The sequence below is a fragment of the Colletes gigas genome, unplaced genomic scaffold (assembly GCF_013123115.1).
Source record: "Colletes gigas isolate AHSC1104 unplaced genomic scaffold, ASM1312311v1 Colletes_gigas_Sc00007, whole genome shotgun sequence".
In the NCBI taxonomy this organism is placed as follows: Eukaryota; Metazoa; Arthropoda; class Insecta; order Hymenoptera; family Colletidae; genus Colletes; species Colletes gigas.
The window spans coordinates 1,072,769-1,088,744 of record NW_025106636.1 but is presented as its reverse complement, the minus strand read 5'-3'; the positions used below and the strand labels follow the sequence as shown (position 1 = coordinate 1,088,744).

At 41.0% G+C, this 15,976-nt stretch overlaps 1 protein-coding gene across 4 annotated transcripts in view; it reads right to left on the bottom strand.

Annotated features, from left to right (window-relative positions):
* Positions 1 to 26: 26 nt before the first annotated feature.
* LOC122396232 (mucin-5AC-like) overlaps positions 27 to 15,976 on the bottom strand; it is a 74,883-nt gene continuing 58,933 nt past the window's right edge. For all 4 annotated transcript variants that reach the window (XM_043394439.1, XM_043394441.1, XM_043394440.1 and 1 more), the window contains 2 exons: positions 4,343 to 4,617; positions 27 to 4,133 (listed from right to left, as the gene is read on the bottom strand). In XM_043394439.1, the coding sequence (XP_043250374.1) occupies positions 639 to 4,133; positions 4,343 to 4,617 (3,770 nt within the window). In that variant the 3' untranslated portion in view covers positions 27 to 638. The remainder of the gene's footprint in view (positions 4,134 to 4,342; positions 4,618 to 15,976) is intronic.

Below are 15,976 nucleotides of genomic sequence, written 5' to 3'. Positions count from 1 at the left end.
GCCCTATATGTGTTTCTCGTTTCTTCTTTTGCAGGCCAGTTACAGCACCAAGTGGACATTTTTCTGGTAATCTCAGAGACCAGTTTGAAACGCGTACGATTTATTTACAAATTCAACCGATATCTCCTTTTAGCAAAATCACCCGTCTCCTCCTCATCATTAACCCCCCCTCCACTTCCTAGCGAGACACCTGGTTTTACCAGTACGACCGAAGCAGTTCTGAAGCGATATAGCATGTATTTTTTTTTTTTGTTATTTTTTTTTTAAACGTATGCTCAACTCACTCTCTCTCTCTCTCTCTCTCTCTCTCTTTCTCACTATCTATCAGTCACTCTTTCTCTCTTTTGCCAGTATAGATAAACGGACTCGTTATTTCATCGGTACATATACACATTAATATATTATCTTTTATACTTTACGCTAGTTATTAGTAAAAACTCCTTCCGATTAACGAAGAACTCTCGACGCGTCGAACGTATCCGGATCGTCCGCTAAAATATTATATTCGTTATATATTCTCTAATGAACTACTTTGGCCGACCAGCCAGATTCGTTCGACGACCAAGGATTTATCCTTTTACGATCGACGATATTAGAAAAGTAATGGTCGAACGCGGCGCTCGTGTCTCGCCGCGGATTCAATCGGAGCTCATGATCAGCTGATTATCGTTCGGTGTGACCACCGGTGAGAGGTCCTTCTTCGGCACGTCGTCGATGATCGCGTTTATCTCCACCTTCTCCGACACGCCGTTCTGCAGTACCTTCTCCTTCTCGGTGGTCGTTTTCCCGGCGATCGACGAGGCTCTGCCGGTGATCTTCGTCGCGGTGGCCTTCTTGATGGGCGAGGGCATCGTCGGCGCGGTTTTCGTCGTCGAGGACACGCGTTTCGCCGTGGTGGTGGCGGCTGGAGCGGAAGCACGACTCGTCTTCGCGACGGTTCTGGACCGTCCCATGGAGATTTGTTTGTTGGCCGTTTCCTTCACCTGTTTGTCGATGATCGGGGACTTCGCTGCGGTCAACGTGCGGGGTTTCATCGCGTTTCCGGCAACCGGAGCCGTCTTGGGCCTCGTGCTGGGCGAGGTGGTCGTCGAGGTCACGCTGGAAGCGGTTCTCGTGGTCGCGGCTGGTTTGCTGGCCGCCACAGCGGCTGTCGCCGGTCTTGCTTTCGTCGTCGTCGTCGTCCCGGTCACTGTTCGCATGGTCGAAGTTTTCGGCGCTGTGGAAGTCTTGGTTATCGGCGGTGGCTTGCTGGCGGGCGGTTTGGCCGCGACGGTCGACTTGACCAGAGCTTTCACGTCCCCGTTTGCCGTGGGTTTCTTCTCGCCGACGGTCGTCTTCGCGGCGACCACGGCTGGTTTTGTTTTCGCGGCGAGACCGCCGCTCGTTCTGGTCGCGGTTTTCGTCACGGAAGTCGCGCTGCTGGTCGTCTTCGGGGACGGCTTTGAACTTGGCGCTTTGCTGGACGCTGTGCTGGAGACAGTAGTCTTCTTCGGAGCATCGAGGTCCTTCGGGCGAGCCGTGGCGGTCGTCGTTGGCTTCTTCGCCGCTGCGACGAGCGTTCTCGTCGTGGAAGACACAGTTTTCGAGGGAGACGTCGGCGTTGATTTCTGACCGGTCTTTGTCGCCGTGGTTTTCGTCGGTTTCGCAGACTTGGCGGCGGTGGTTTTCGTTTTGTTCTGAATTATAACCGCACCCGTGACGGCCACGGCTGCAGCAACCGCCGTTGCTGCTGCCGCTTCCGCCATTTTGTTCTCTGCAACGTCCACAGCCTTTTCTATTTCGGGTTCTTTCACCTCCACAAGAACTTCCTCCGCTTTCTTCTCGTCCTGCATTTTACATTCCTCCATTTTACATTCCACAGACTCCAACGGTTTCTCCGGGTCTTCGGTGACGGTCGATGTTGTCTCTTTCTGTGGAACTTCTTCTCGTAACTTTGGCTCGGTGCTGAACAGAGTGTCTTCCGGTTTCGGTGGCAACGGGCATTCCGAGTCCGTCGACTCCTGCGCGGATTCCAGCAACAGGTTCGGAACAGCTTCCTTCGCTGGCTCCTCCACCGCTTGCGTCGCGATCTCGAAGGTGTTCGTCTCTATCGGTGCCTCGTTCTTCGACTCCACGACAGCGTCGGTTTTCTCCTCGAGGGCGGACTTGATGGAACAGATCATATCGTCGACGTTTTGCGCGACCTTCTCTTCCGAATTCTGTGGCGAAGGAGGCGGAGTTGGTTCGATCGCGATCTCCTTCGTCACGCATACTTCTTGCTCCTCGACGAGGTCCAGCAAGTTGTCCTGCGCCTGTTCGACAGGTTTCTCTTCAGCAGGCTGTGTACACGAGTCCAAATTTTGTGGAACGAGCTTGCAAGTATCTTCAGCCTCCGCGGGACGCGACTCGCAAACATCGTCCGTTTTCGTGGGCGATGGACAAACGTCGTTCGTTTCTACAAGAGATGATTGATAAACGTTGCTGGTCTCTATGAAAGAGGATTGGTAAACGCTACTAGTTTCTACAAGAGTCGACGATTCGCAAATGTCGCTGGTTTCTATGAGAGAGAGGTGGGAAACGTTGCTCGTTTCTACGGAAGGTGGTTGACAAACATCGTTCATTTCTACGGAAGGAGATTGACAAATATCGTGCGTTTCCATGGCAGGGGATTTGCAAATGTCGTTCGATTCTACGGGAGGAGACTGACAAACGTCGATATTTTCTACGGTAGGGGATCTGCAAACTTGGTCAATTTCTATAAGAGTGGCTTGACAAGTGTCGCGCGTTTCTAAGAGAGGTGATTCGCAAACGTCGTTCGTCTCCGTGGAAGGTAGTTTACAAACGTCGCTAGTATCTATAAGAGCGGACGATTGACAAACTTCATCGGTTTCCGTGGAGTACGCGGGGAAATTGTGATGCCCAGGCGTGAATTCCGGAGCGTCGACGCACAGAGCGGAGGAGGAGATGTTCGCGTTCTCCGTCGAGGTTACAAAGTCGGTTTCCAACGCGTCCGGAACCGGTGATATCGACGAAGGCGTGTCCGCCTCCTTGGCGCATGGCTCCTTCTGCGAATAGGTTGCCGAGAGAACGACGTCCTCGCTGGTTTCGTCCATGGGTTTCGTTTCGTCGATCTCGGCGCTGGAAGGCGACAGAAGTTGCTCGTTGTCCACGGAGACGGAGACTGCCTCCTTCTCCGACTCGAACTCTGCGGAATAATTCTCCGTCAGCGGAGAATGGTCGGATCTCGCCGCGTCCTGTTGCTCCATCTGTGAAGACTCCGACTGCAGGTTCAAAAGGTCGACGGTGGTTTTCGATTCGTCCGCTGCAACAGGGTGCTCGATGAAAGTGGATTCACTGTCCTCTTGCTGCGAGGACAGGTTCACGAGCTCGGCGGGCTCCCCGGGGAAGGCAGGCGTGTGCGTTGGCTGTTCAGCTTCCGGAGAAGCCAGGTTCGTCAGCTCGGGGTGTAGTTCCGGCGATTGGGCAGCGGGTACTTCCTCCTCGATGATGCAGTGCTTGTCCTCCAAGTCGATATTGCTGATATTGTGCACGGCGTTCAAGTCGACGTCCTTGTCGAACGCCGCCTCGAAATCGCTAGGCGTGAACGACATGGCCATAGGGTCTTTCGAGATGTCGTAGTCGCGTTCGGAACTCGAGAACGACTCGTCCACCGTGGACATGCCGGTCCTGTGCAGGTCGGTGGTGCTCGTCAAGAAGCTGGTCGACGACTCGTCGCCGAATTCCGCCTTCATCGACGAGATCTCGGAGTCGTCCAGGTTCATGCAGAAACCGGGAGCTTTCGATCGATCGGCCATGTAGTCCGCGTCGTCGATCGACTGCGCGTTCACGCCGTTTTGATAACCCTTCTCTTCGTTTTCGACCTCTCTCGGTCGCTGACAGATCTCCTTGTCGAATTCGCTCTGGCTGGGCACTTGTATGTCATCCATTTGAGATACTTGTTTCAATGGAGAACCGGAAATAGGAAAGTCGTCGGCGATGGTCAGTCTCGGTCCCACGAATTGAGGCGAAACTGGAACGAACTCGGCCGCATCCGGGTTTAATTGAAAATCCATGTCTTTCGATTGTTCTTCTTGCTCTTCGGCGAAAGGATCCGTTTCTTGGTGTTCTTCTACCGTTCTGCTCTCTGCGCTAATCTGTGGGCAAATAGGTTTCGTCTTGTACAGTAAATTTGAATCAACAGATGAATCTTAATATTTACACGACTCCATGTTAGCGTCAATTTACGCCATTTACGTTATTTTACTCGTACTTTGCTTTCTGGTCTGAGGACTCGATGAGACTTTGATGAATGAAGCTCTTAAACTTTTCGATTAAATAAATTTTAGTTATGGAAAGAACATACCTCTATGTTAAAAAGCTCAGACGGTTCTTTTTTCGGACTTTCGCATTTAATACCCTCCCCAATGTCCTCTGACTGGATTTTCAACTCGTTGTCTTCGACGGAAAGTTCGGGACTTTCGGTTTTTTCTTCGTTTCTCGCGTCTTGCGGTTTGTCGACAGGAGCGGTGGAGTCTTTTTCCTTGTTTGGATCGACACGATAGTAGTTCCACTCGTCTTCCGAATCCTCGCTGTCCGCTACATTATCCGCTTCAGAGATCAGTGCATGCTGAAGAGGTTCTGCAAAGAATTAACAAAAGAAAATTTAGAATCGATTCATTCTATACCAAGATAGCCAAATAAAATAAAATTTAAAAAAAGAAACATTCATTGTACATCTATGTAAAAAATACATTTTAATTAGCATGTGTATTCGTATCGTTGTGCCAATGAAATTCAACATAAATTGTTAAAAAATAATATTTTTAGGTTTTTTCTCATACGTATTGATCGATATTTTTGAAACGAAAGAAGAGTGAATAATTAAAAAAATGACAACACTTTGTTCTTCCAACACATTGACAAATTCCTGAAAATAAAGTAAATTCAGTTAATTAATTTTTTAACATTTTTGTAAATTACAAAAAAATTGAAGCAAATGTATAATTTAGTATAAACTACAATTACAAGCATACGGAATTAATAAATTAAAACAATATAGTTTGAAGAAAAACGCGTATAAACTTTTTTTTCACCATTCTCACAGACTAAAAAATTGTAAAACAAACAAGGAGTTTGGACGTAGGAATTTGCGCCATACATTTTTCGAAGCAAATTCTTCATTGATTTTTTGGAAGGTTTGCAATGAAACAGGGATATGGACACTATCGAAATAAAATATTGTTCAAATGATTGAATCAAAATTTGTATTTTATTTGTTACTTGGTCTATCCACCTTATTTGAAATAATTTTATTTAAATTATCATTTTCTGGAAAAGTACTATTTATTTATTATATATTGCTACGTGAATATTTCAATTTGTGTAGATTAGAAAAAATAAGACAAAGGATTTTGTGCCATTCAACATTGATTCAAAAGGCCCTGACACCGAAAGAGACCCTCGAGAGTGTCTGGGCAAGGGAATGTTCCACTAAAACGCTGGTACCGAATGCGTTAATATCGTTACGAAATTCTTAGTGTAATAAATACATCTTCCCAACCTTGTAGATGATGTACACCCGCCACTAATTTATCTTGCCTTCTCGGGGGGAAATGGCACGCTTCGGGCTTCCCCTTCTTGGCATTGTTTCGAGTTTTCGCGCAGCCGAGGCGCTCGAATGGGCGTGTGCCTGCGCCGCCTTAGATGCGCGCTCGCCCGCATCGCTATGTCGCCGCCGCGCAACAGACAAAGAGTACAGGCGAATAAAGGGGTTAAAAAAGTGCCCCTAAACCAAATCGACAGTATGAAAACACTTTGTGCTAATTTTTAACCTGAAATCTTGACGGTGGGGGTACTAAATAAAGGGGTGATAAAGAAAATCATGTTTCTATGCAGTTTTTTTTATCCTATCGAATGTAAAAATGTACAAAAATTCAGAGACATTTCAGACATTGGGACACATGCTCTGGAATTTTTTCACATTTTTTCATTTAACATGATTTTCTTTATCACCCCCTTACTTGCTACCTCCACCGTCAAGATTTTGGGTTGAAAATTAGCAGAAAGTGTTTTCTCTCGATAAGTTTGGTTTGGGGCCACTTTTGACCCCCTTATTCGATCATATCCTTTAACGCCAGAAAACTTTGTCCTCGAAACCTCGTCATTGTACATATTTAATGAATCGCGGCTCAGTTCCTCGAGTCGATCGGAATCTATTTTTAAACTGTAAATATCACGGTTGCTATTAACAGCGCGCCGTTCTTATTTCATAGCGATTCATAATGGTCTGCTAGTACCCGGTCGGTCGTGTCTAGGTTAGACACATTTGCTTCTATCACGCGGTCGTCGACACGGTCGTTCTGCGCATCTGCGCCGCGCAGCCACACACACCCCATTAGCTGCGTAAGGACTTCTCTGTTGAGAAGGAGGGGGATCCTCCAGTTGAGGAGGAGATGCAAGAAGCATGACATCCATAAGCTCCTTGAACGATAAGATTCACTGGCACTAGGTTACATCACCTTGCACCAAGGATAACGTTTTAAAATACAATATTAAATTTCACTATCGTTTCCTACGCGTTTAACACGTTCACCACCATTCGGTTCATAAACCGTTCACCATAGACCACGACATACAATTTGTATAGCAATCCTATTCGGTATAGTGTATACGCTTTCAAATATAATAAATAATGCAACCGATTATCTTCAATATCCCATAGAACGTGGTAATAGCAGGGAACGTGTTAAACGTTACGTCAGTCCCCAAAATACAATACTTTGGAAGTCACGTAATGCTAAGAAATATGTTCAAACTTTTTCAATGCATTTTACTGGAACAGTTCGAACATAAATGAGTTTTTCTGCCCGTTGCCTTTCGTTTGAAATAGACGCATTTCACACCGTCAACATTTTTTATTATAACGTTTTACCAAATATATATGCGTATATGTATTATCATTGTATAAGATTAAGATGGGTTCTCCATTCTTTAGTAAATTCAACCAGGGAAGTAAAGTTTAGAGTACATTTATAATTATATAAAATGAAACACAAATCTGATGGAACAAACGTAAGTCAGAGTACGATCGTATTTCAGTAGACTCGATAAATGGCACAGAAATATATTTTTTAACACAAACGTCTGCTTATCGAAACAAAGTTTGACCGTTGGAAAAAAGAAACGAATCATCACAGAACTCAACACCGAACACTATCGAGTAGTATACCTGGAACGTCGAAATGGCTGCTCGCATTCGTTAGAAACCTTTATCATTTTGCAACGGTAACGATCAGAGCTTAAGAAGCCTAACGAAAAACACTTTGCAACGGCTATATTAGCAAGAACGATAAGATGGTGGAAAGCTCGAAACGGAAAAACGAACGAAAGTGCATCGCAGGTGCGTTAAATTTCGTGGACGGGGGGAAATTTGTCAGGGAGCAAGGGAGTCTCCGAAAATAGGAACTCGAAAACCTGTTTTCGAATCGTATTCGCCGGGTAAAAGGAACGAAAAAAACCCACCGCAGGTGTAGGGAGAGAAAATAAAAAAATGGGGGCCAAGCAAGCAAAAGCAGGGGAGAGGAGACACCGAAACTTGTTTCTGTAGCGGAACAACGGTTCCGGTTTCTGGTCGGAAAGCGCCGGTACTCACGAGTTCCAGGAGGAAACGATCAGGACATCTGGCCGCAGGAGCGATCACCGCTGACTAAGAGGAACTACGCCCGCCAAGAGATGCATTATCGATCTAGTCTAGAGGTCCCGGAGCACCCCGTTCCGCGCCGGCCCTGCCACCACCCACCTGTACCACCGTATAGCAACAGTCGCACCTCATCTCCGACAGGAACGTCGCTCCTGTGATTGGTCCTGGCCCTTGTAACAAGCTGACTCACCCTGCCATCGGTACAGGGAATTTTGCATTAAAGACCCGGAGCAACCGGTGTTCCATAAATTTCTTGCAATTATCTCCGACGACACGTCCTCCCGGGCCAATTGACCCCCCTCTCGCGGTGCCATACGCCCAAGATGGATTCGACATAGTATTTTCATTCCGACCGGATCGATCCTATGTCGAGTCCAGCTCGTACACTTTTTTTTTTTATTTGTCTCGTATCTATCTTCAAACGATTTTACGAATTTACGAATCGAGCCAATGTGACTCGTTCAAAATTTCATTACTATACAGGGTGTTCCAAGTGACTTGGGCAGCTCAGTAACTTCCAAAATATGCGTTGTAAGAAAAAATTTTGTATAGAAATTTTGTACCTGATTGACCTGATAATTTGATCGAGACAAGATTAGGTGGATTTGTAAATTGGGTTTCATTACTACAACAAGGAAACACATACAAATCTTGGGGTACAAGTAGAAATGTAATTGGATGCCTAATGATATGTATGAAACATGAGACACTCGACACTTTCGAAGATATAATTAATTATACCACTGTAAGCCTCCAAAACGATCAATTCTTTTGCTTCAAATTTTTCCGAAGAATTTCGTTTGAAAAAATATGGGTGTGTAAAGCATGAGAATTGCAAAACGAATCAACTTGTGACTTCGTGAACCGAATGAAAAATGATTTGCAACGATGGTAATCGCGAATTATGCGCAATTGGAACGTATAAAAGGGATTGTGGGACATTTTTAGAAAAAAATGCGAATTATTCGCAGATGGGTTCGATATCAAGAAACAGAAACTCGGTTATTTGATAATCGCTTTTATTTGCAAATACTTTTTCAATCGTTTATCATAGATCTACGCTACAAATACTACGTGTGTGTCTCTTAGGTAGCTAACGTTAAATAAAAATTACTCTTTGGTACTTGTGCAAGACTTCTACTTATACCAATTATTATAGCTACACCACTGCAAACATACAGAGTCCATCGAATAAAGCGTCACGAGTTTTCTCAGAATAAAACAGAGAAATATTCATTTTTTTTAAATTAATTAAATGTTCCAGAGAAATCAATTTTCTAGTAACTAACATATTTTTGGCAAAGCAACAGTTCAGAGGAAAAAGCCCCAAAAGGTTTAAAAAATATGGAATTATTATAGTTCTCATCAAACTGAATAACATTTGTTCGAACCATTTTTTCCTATTCACGATGTTTCACAAGTTTTTATAGGACACGAGCAAACTTATCGAAATTAGTTTCGATCCTCGTCGACGGATCGGAGGCACGATAATTGAAAATTTTGTTTAAAAATTTTACGCGACAAGATAGAAAATCGACTTCGATAGAAAGTAAATTCTATTTGTCGCGGACACACGTTTCTTCTTTAAAGCGTTACAAGGATATTGCTTTGTTCGTCGGCGGTCTGTTGCTAAGCCGTCGCTTCACGGCACACATACTTACCACATTCTTAACACAATCCCGAGACACTGTGAAACCGCCGGAACACGAGGGTAAATGCTACTAGCATACGAGCAGTTCAACGTCAAAAACGCATATCCTTTAAAATTTCCAACATCCGTTGATAATCTCGTCAAAATAAAATATCTCAAATTTTGGATGCCTATCTTAACACTTTACCGACCGGTAGCGGTTGATTAATCGGCTATCGGTCGGTAAGCGTTGGTCGGTAAAGAAGTTGATTAATACGCTATCGGTCGGTAAATGTTGGCCGGTAAAAAAGTCGATTAATAGGCTATCGGTCGGTAATGTGTTAAATGGTTTCCAATATACTAACCAGTTAACTGTTTCTGACGAGTATACTCGTCATGAAAAAAGTGCAAGATTTTGTGTTACGATCAGTATATTCGTCACGAGTAATAAGTAGTGAAAATTTGCAGTTTAAATTGCAATTTTAGTGAATACTAAAACATATTCGTGAACCTCAAGATGTTTGAAATATTTTCAGGCCCGTCGAAATAAAAGTTAAATAATTAATATAAAAAAAAACCGCTTATAGTCTCAATTTTTTTTTCATAAGTGTATCGTTGTCTTTTATTAGTCATCACAGAAGCAATTACCGATTCGTATATTATTTTAGACTATATAATAAGTAGAGCGCCTGATAATAAAAAATGGGATGAGGAAATATACAAAATATTTATGTTAAGCAATTAAGGATTCATATAATTGTTGTAGACTATGCGATAAGTGGTACGCCTGGTAATAAAAAACGGGATGAGGATCCTTTCGTTTCCATTTTACATGTAATCGAAAGGCGGCGTTTTTCATGTTTTTTTTTCGTTCGTATGGAAAATATTTATGTTAACTTGAGTAAATAAATAAATGTAACGAAATAAAAAAATAAAAGTCATTTTATCGCAACCTGATTTCATATTATACATATTCTGTGTTTGACGAGTATACTCGTCATATTTAGATACGCGTCTTCCAAAGAGGTCGAAACAGTTAACTGGTTAAATATTAAGGTTTTGAAAATTTTCATGGAAATCGATCGACGTGTCACCATTTAAATATCTAATTTTCCTTTTATTAATAATTTTTTGACACACTGTATGTGCCTGCAATGTGTATCACTGTAGTGGTCCCCAACCATATTGCACGGTCGAAGCCTTTAGAAATCCATACATAGAAACAGGCTTAAGGGATGCGAAAAAAAGGGTAACCCACGCGGAGAACGTTAGCTTAACCCGTTCCTAAATCTAACCTTCCTTTACCACCAACGCAAATTCATCGAACGCCACCGGTGCAACTATCCACGAACGTTTTTCCTTGGATCGAAAATCATTCGAAGTCGACAGGGCCGCCACCTTCTTCTGTTTTTTCCAACTAAAGTTAGTAATGGAAGATTTCAAGTTTTGAAAGATGACAAATATTTTCCACTTTTATCCGAAATCGAAGTGAAATATAAAATGCGAAACAGTAAACTTTAACAAGGTTACAAACCTTGTAAATTTAATGTCGGTTACCAGTAACCTCTAAATAATTAAGTTCGTTTTATTTAAGATCTCATAACCGTTGATGGAGGGCCATTGGCCTCGATCGACCCTCTCTTAGATCTGCTGTAGTGCCCCCCCCCCTCTCCCCCTCGTCGAAGAAAAAAAAAGGATCAACTTCCAAGAGATTTCGTCTTGAAAGAGGATCCCCGTTGTTTCCCTGCGCGTGTTCCCTTCTCGACTGTTCTTTTTCTTTGTTTCGATCGTACGGGGCAACGTATATCGGTTCGTAGGGAGTAAGGGAGAGCTAATTTTAAACCAGCGACAGCACCGAGAAACAAGAAAAATAGAAAAAAGAAAAACGAAACGAGACACTCTCTGCTATTCGAGGCTCCGCTGGTCACTTGGTTCTTACCACCTGACATAAACGCGACTCGCCGGAACTCGGCGCAATGGCCAGAGAGTCGAGTTCGATTTTAATACGCGAACGTTCATTTCCTTCTGTATACATTAACACTTTCACTGGCCACGTCACCCATACATGGACGACAGGATTTACTATAAAAACTTTACTAGAATTTGTGAATTCTAACAAGGTTACGAAAATAAGTACCGAAACAAATTTTAGGTTATGTACCTTGCAATGGTCTAAAATCAAAGTTTTACTTTTGCAGAATATTATACGGCTTTGATTCGACGGTGAAAACTTCACGACTTTATAATTTTACGATAAATAATTTTTCGAAGATAAAAGAGGAATACAATATACAAGTTTACGTAACTTTTACTACTGTAGGCGACATATAATTTGTAATAACACCAGTATACGATTTTTTAAGAGGGCATGAAAGAGGCTCTGTTGCCCTATCCGGCATCAATAAAAATTTATATCTTTCGCTATTATGTGACGTATTGTTTCACCACGATAAAACCTTTTGTTATCGCTGATAAGAAAATACATTTCTGCTGTTTGCCGTATTTCCAGGAAGGTGCGACTTAAAAACGTACAGTTCCTTTCGCGATTAGTAATACTGATATTAGATTGCAATGATCGTTAATGGAAATGTGTTTAATTAAAAACCTTGTCGCCGTTGGATCTTATATGTCGATGTTCAACGATTACGTACGATAAAAAAAGGATTTAATTTTCCACGTTGTAGTCGCTAACCTATATTTATTCTGTTGCAATTATTTTCTAACCTAAATTATTAATTCATGAAATATTTTAATTATCATTATAATAACAAATCTTTTGTTACTATAATGTAATTTCAAATTTTTATTTTTCCTAATTAATTCTAGAAATATTTGGCACAAGCATATTAAAATAGAAACTTCAATAAGTACAGCAATATTTTTTTTAATTCGTTACAAGCTTAGAACAGTAAAAAAAAATAGTACCCACGAAAAATTAATATTATATATATTAAGTTCATTAAAAGTACTCTGATTTATGTCGTGTTTGGGTTTGTTTTAATCTGCTGGGTTCCAATAATGTATCGGAACCATTTTCGAAAAGATAACATCAAAATTACACCGGGAAAGTAACATTTCGTGTATCGCGGCGGTATCTCTTTGAAGTCTCGATCGTCCCCAGCTTCCTCCTATTACAATTATTTTCTGTTTCGTCAGAGATTGTTCCGAGACCAATTTTAGAAAAAAATAACCTTGCACGCGAGAACTTCGCCGCTGAGCCCCGAATTCGACGATATTCGGACCGTTACTGTATTTAGATTTTCGACCGTTGTAAAATAAACGCGCCCGCGGGTATCTAAAAGTGCAAATTGGCCCTAGCGCAAAAATGAGCTTTGGCACGTACGTTCGAGCGCGCTTGAGAAACACTGGCGTATTGGAGACGAAGCGCAACCGATATCACGTGATTCCCGCGCGAGACAGCGAAACGTCACAGCTGGTTGCAGTTCTGATAACAATGATTTCACGGAGTTAAGGGTCGCCACGTAAAGAATCGGCTTTACACATGGAACAATGAAGGCGTAAACGCTCCGCCGGTTCTTTAACACGTTCACTGCCAGATCAGAACAATCTAATATTCCTCAAAAGTAATATTTTCATCTTAGACGATCGCAAGCCACATAACCTAAAATTTGTTTCGGTACTTAATTTTATAACCTTGTTAAAATTCACAAATTCTATCCAAATTTATTTCCCTCAATGTCTTATTTTTCTAGTATCATAGTGGTAAATCCTGTCACCCGTAGGTGGCGTGGTAGTCAAAGTGTTAAACCAATATGGACGGGGGCAACCCTCTGGAGTAGAATTACCAAAAGGAATCGAAAGAAAATTTTAATAGCACCTTTAAAACCATTAACGAAAGACAATGGACCAGGATCAAATATTTTATTGCAGTTCTTTTCATGCAATTTTTCAGAATATATTAATTATACACCGGGTGTAAGCTGCCGGAGACCTGTATCGAATCTACGAAATAACCTTTTACTTTATCGCGATATCCCGCGTGAAAGAGAGTGTCGTTCGCTAAAAATAAAGCTTGACCTTGAAAATTTTATATGTAATACAAATACGCACACGCACGCACTCGCACACAGTTGACCCACTTTAATTTACAAAGTACATATATTTCGAAAAGTTCGCTGTGTTGCGTCGTAAATTTATTTTAAGACGCGCCGATGACTCGAAGTCATTGTCACCTTTGGGACAATAGCTCGACCATCTTTAAAGAAATTCAGCAACCAGCGACCCTCCAAACATTTTATTCGCCACACAAACTATCGTTTTATGTCATTTTTACCGCTACAATTCATATATTATAGATAATACGTATGTTTTAATACTATTTCGTGCAAATACGAACTTTGTACCATCACTGTGACCTTTTAAAAAGTATCTCGTGCATTTTATGAACGAAGGACGGTAATCCGATAGGAAGTGAAACTGAAATGCTTGTACTGTAAAATTAACCTTGACAATAAGAACAAAATATACCAGTTATCGCATCGGTTATCATTCTTAAATTTCAATCGCACCAACACAACCAATAAGAACATAGTATAAACTCATTAGTAACTAGATTGTACTTAGAATGTACTTTTTAGTAACATTTGTAAAATTATACACAAAATAGTCTTGTTTAACAATTTTATATTTTATTATTAATGAGGTATTCTAGAGGCCAAAATACGACAAAAATCAAGAATACCAATTTGTTGATGGAGGCCTCGTTAAAAAGTTATTAACGTTTAAAGTTTCACACCTTCTCGAATTTTTTTCTCGAAAGTGGGTAGGATTTCAGGGATATGTCTATTCACCAATAATAATTGTTATTGACTCCTACAACCGAAAATAATTTTTCTAGAACGATTTGAAAGTTTTTTTTTCGCCGAAAAATTTAGGCTACTCGAATTTTTTTCTCAAAAGTGGGTAGGATTTCGGGGGTATGTCTATTCACCAAAAATGATTGTAATTGACCCCCTCAACCGAAAATAATTTTTCCAGAACGATTTGAAATTTTTAAATTTAATTGTTAATAACTTTTTAACGAAGCTTCAAACGAAAAATTGATATTCTTGATTTTCGTCTTATTTTGGCCTCTAGAATCTCCCATTAAAATTTTTTCCAAGGGTGGCCGAACACCCTGTATATCGATCAAATATACATATAATGTTTTATTTCAAAAAAACTTTGTCCATGGTTAATTTTATAGAAACAAGATAAGTAGTATTTAACAAATTTCACGTTATTGTAAATATACAAAGTGTCAATTTTCCTCTATCATTCTAAGAATATTAAAAAATGATTTTTAAAAAATTACTATCGATTGGAATTGTAAGGGTTAAGATTAACAAAGAACGTAAAAGTGGTTAATGGACAAAAAATAGTTGCGTGTTGTCAACGTGTACCGCAACGAAAATTAGAACGCGATGCTTTTAAAATGTAATTAAACGGTTAGGGGCACAAGTCCCAGCGGGGATTTTTATTGTTTGATCACCGTGCAAAGAACATCCCTAGAATCGCGTGGCACTGGCCGGTATTTATAGTTTCGAGTAACTCGACGATACGCCGCGGTGGTCAGTTTTTTCGTGTCACAACATTAGCGAGGTTCCTCGGGTATAGCGAGCCAGTAATTGGATATAACGCGGCGCTGTCAATGTGGATCGGCTTACTTCGAACTTAAGCAAATTACGTTAGCCTACGTACGATGCATTGTGTTCTTCGCGGTCGCGATCTTTACCAAGCTAATAATAAGTAGCTGGTTGGGCTACAAGCCGATCGACTCGACATGCAGATTTTACAAAAAACTTTCCCGATTACACCATGAAACATTCAATCTCCGAACATTCGAATATAAAAATAATATAATACTCGGCTAATATCGTTCGACACATTAAGGTCTGATAACGAAATTTCTTGTTTTCGAATACAAGTATAATTTATTGTTTCCCAGATAACGGTATTCCTTTCACTTTCGAACATTATCGCAATCCTGTTAGAGCTACTTATATTCCACGGAATATTTCTGGTCGGAAAGTTTAAAACGATGGAAAAGAAAAAAAGAATCGAGTTGCGGTATTTAAAATGAAGTTTAAATTCTTCGATTAATATTTCGTAAATTCCAAATGTTTCTGGATTTCTTCCGGATAACAAATAAATTACGCGAATATAAAGAAAAATTTTTTATTCCAAATAATAATTGAAATAGAAATTTATCTGCGCAACAATCTAGAGTGATCTGGGTTAGGTTCATGCGGTTGTAGATAATTGCAACTGTATTACCCGTATACCCGGATATTAACCGAGTGTATCTGTTTACCGACTCCCAAGACCGCTATAGTTCATTCGTTTATCGCGAATATTTATAATAAAAAAACACAGAGCCCACGTTAAGTCTTTAATAAAATTTGAATATAAGATTTGCAAAGAAACGATCATTACCAAATTTAAAAAAAATTACGTATCGTGGAATGATTAATTTAATTAGAACTGATCAAGGGACGCATCGAAAAGTCGTAATATAATAAATATTGAATTTTGTATCGCGATGTCTTAACGCCTAAATTTGTGTAGACAACTTGCACGAACAGTTTTTAAAAAAGCCATAAAGCGACCGATTGCAGGTACAGTTATCGAATGAATAAATATAATTTTGTGCCATAAAGTTGGAAACA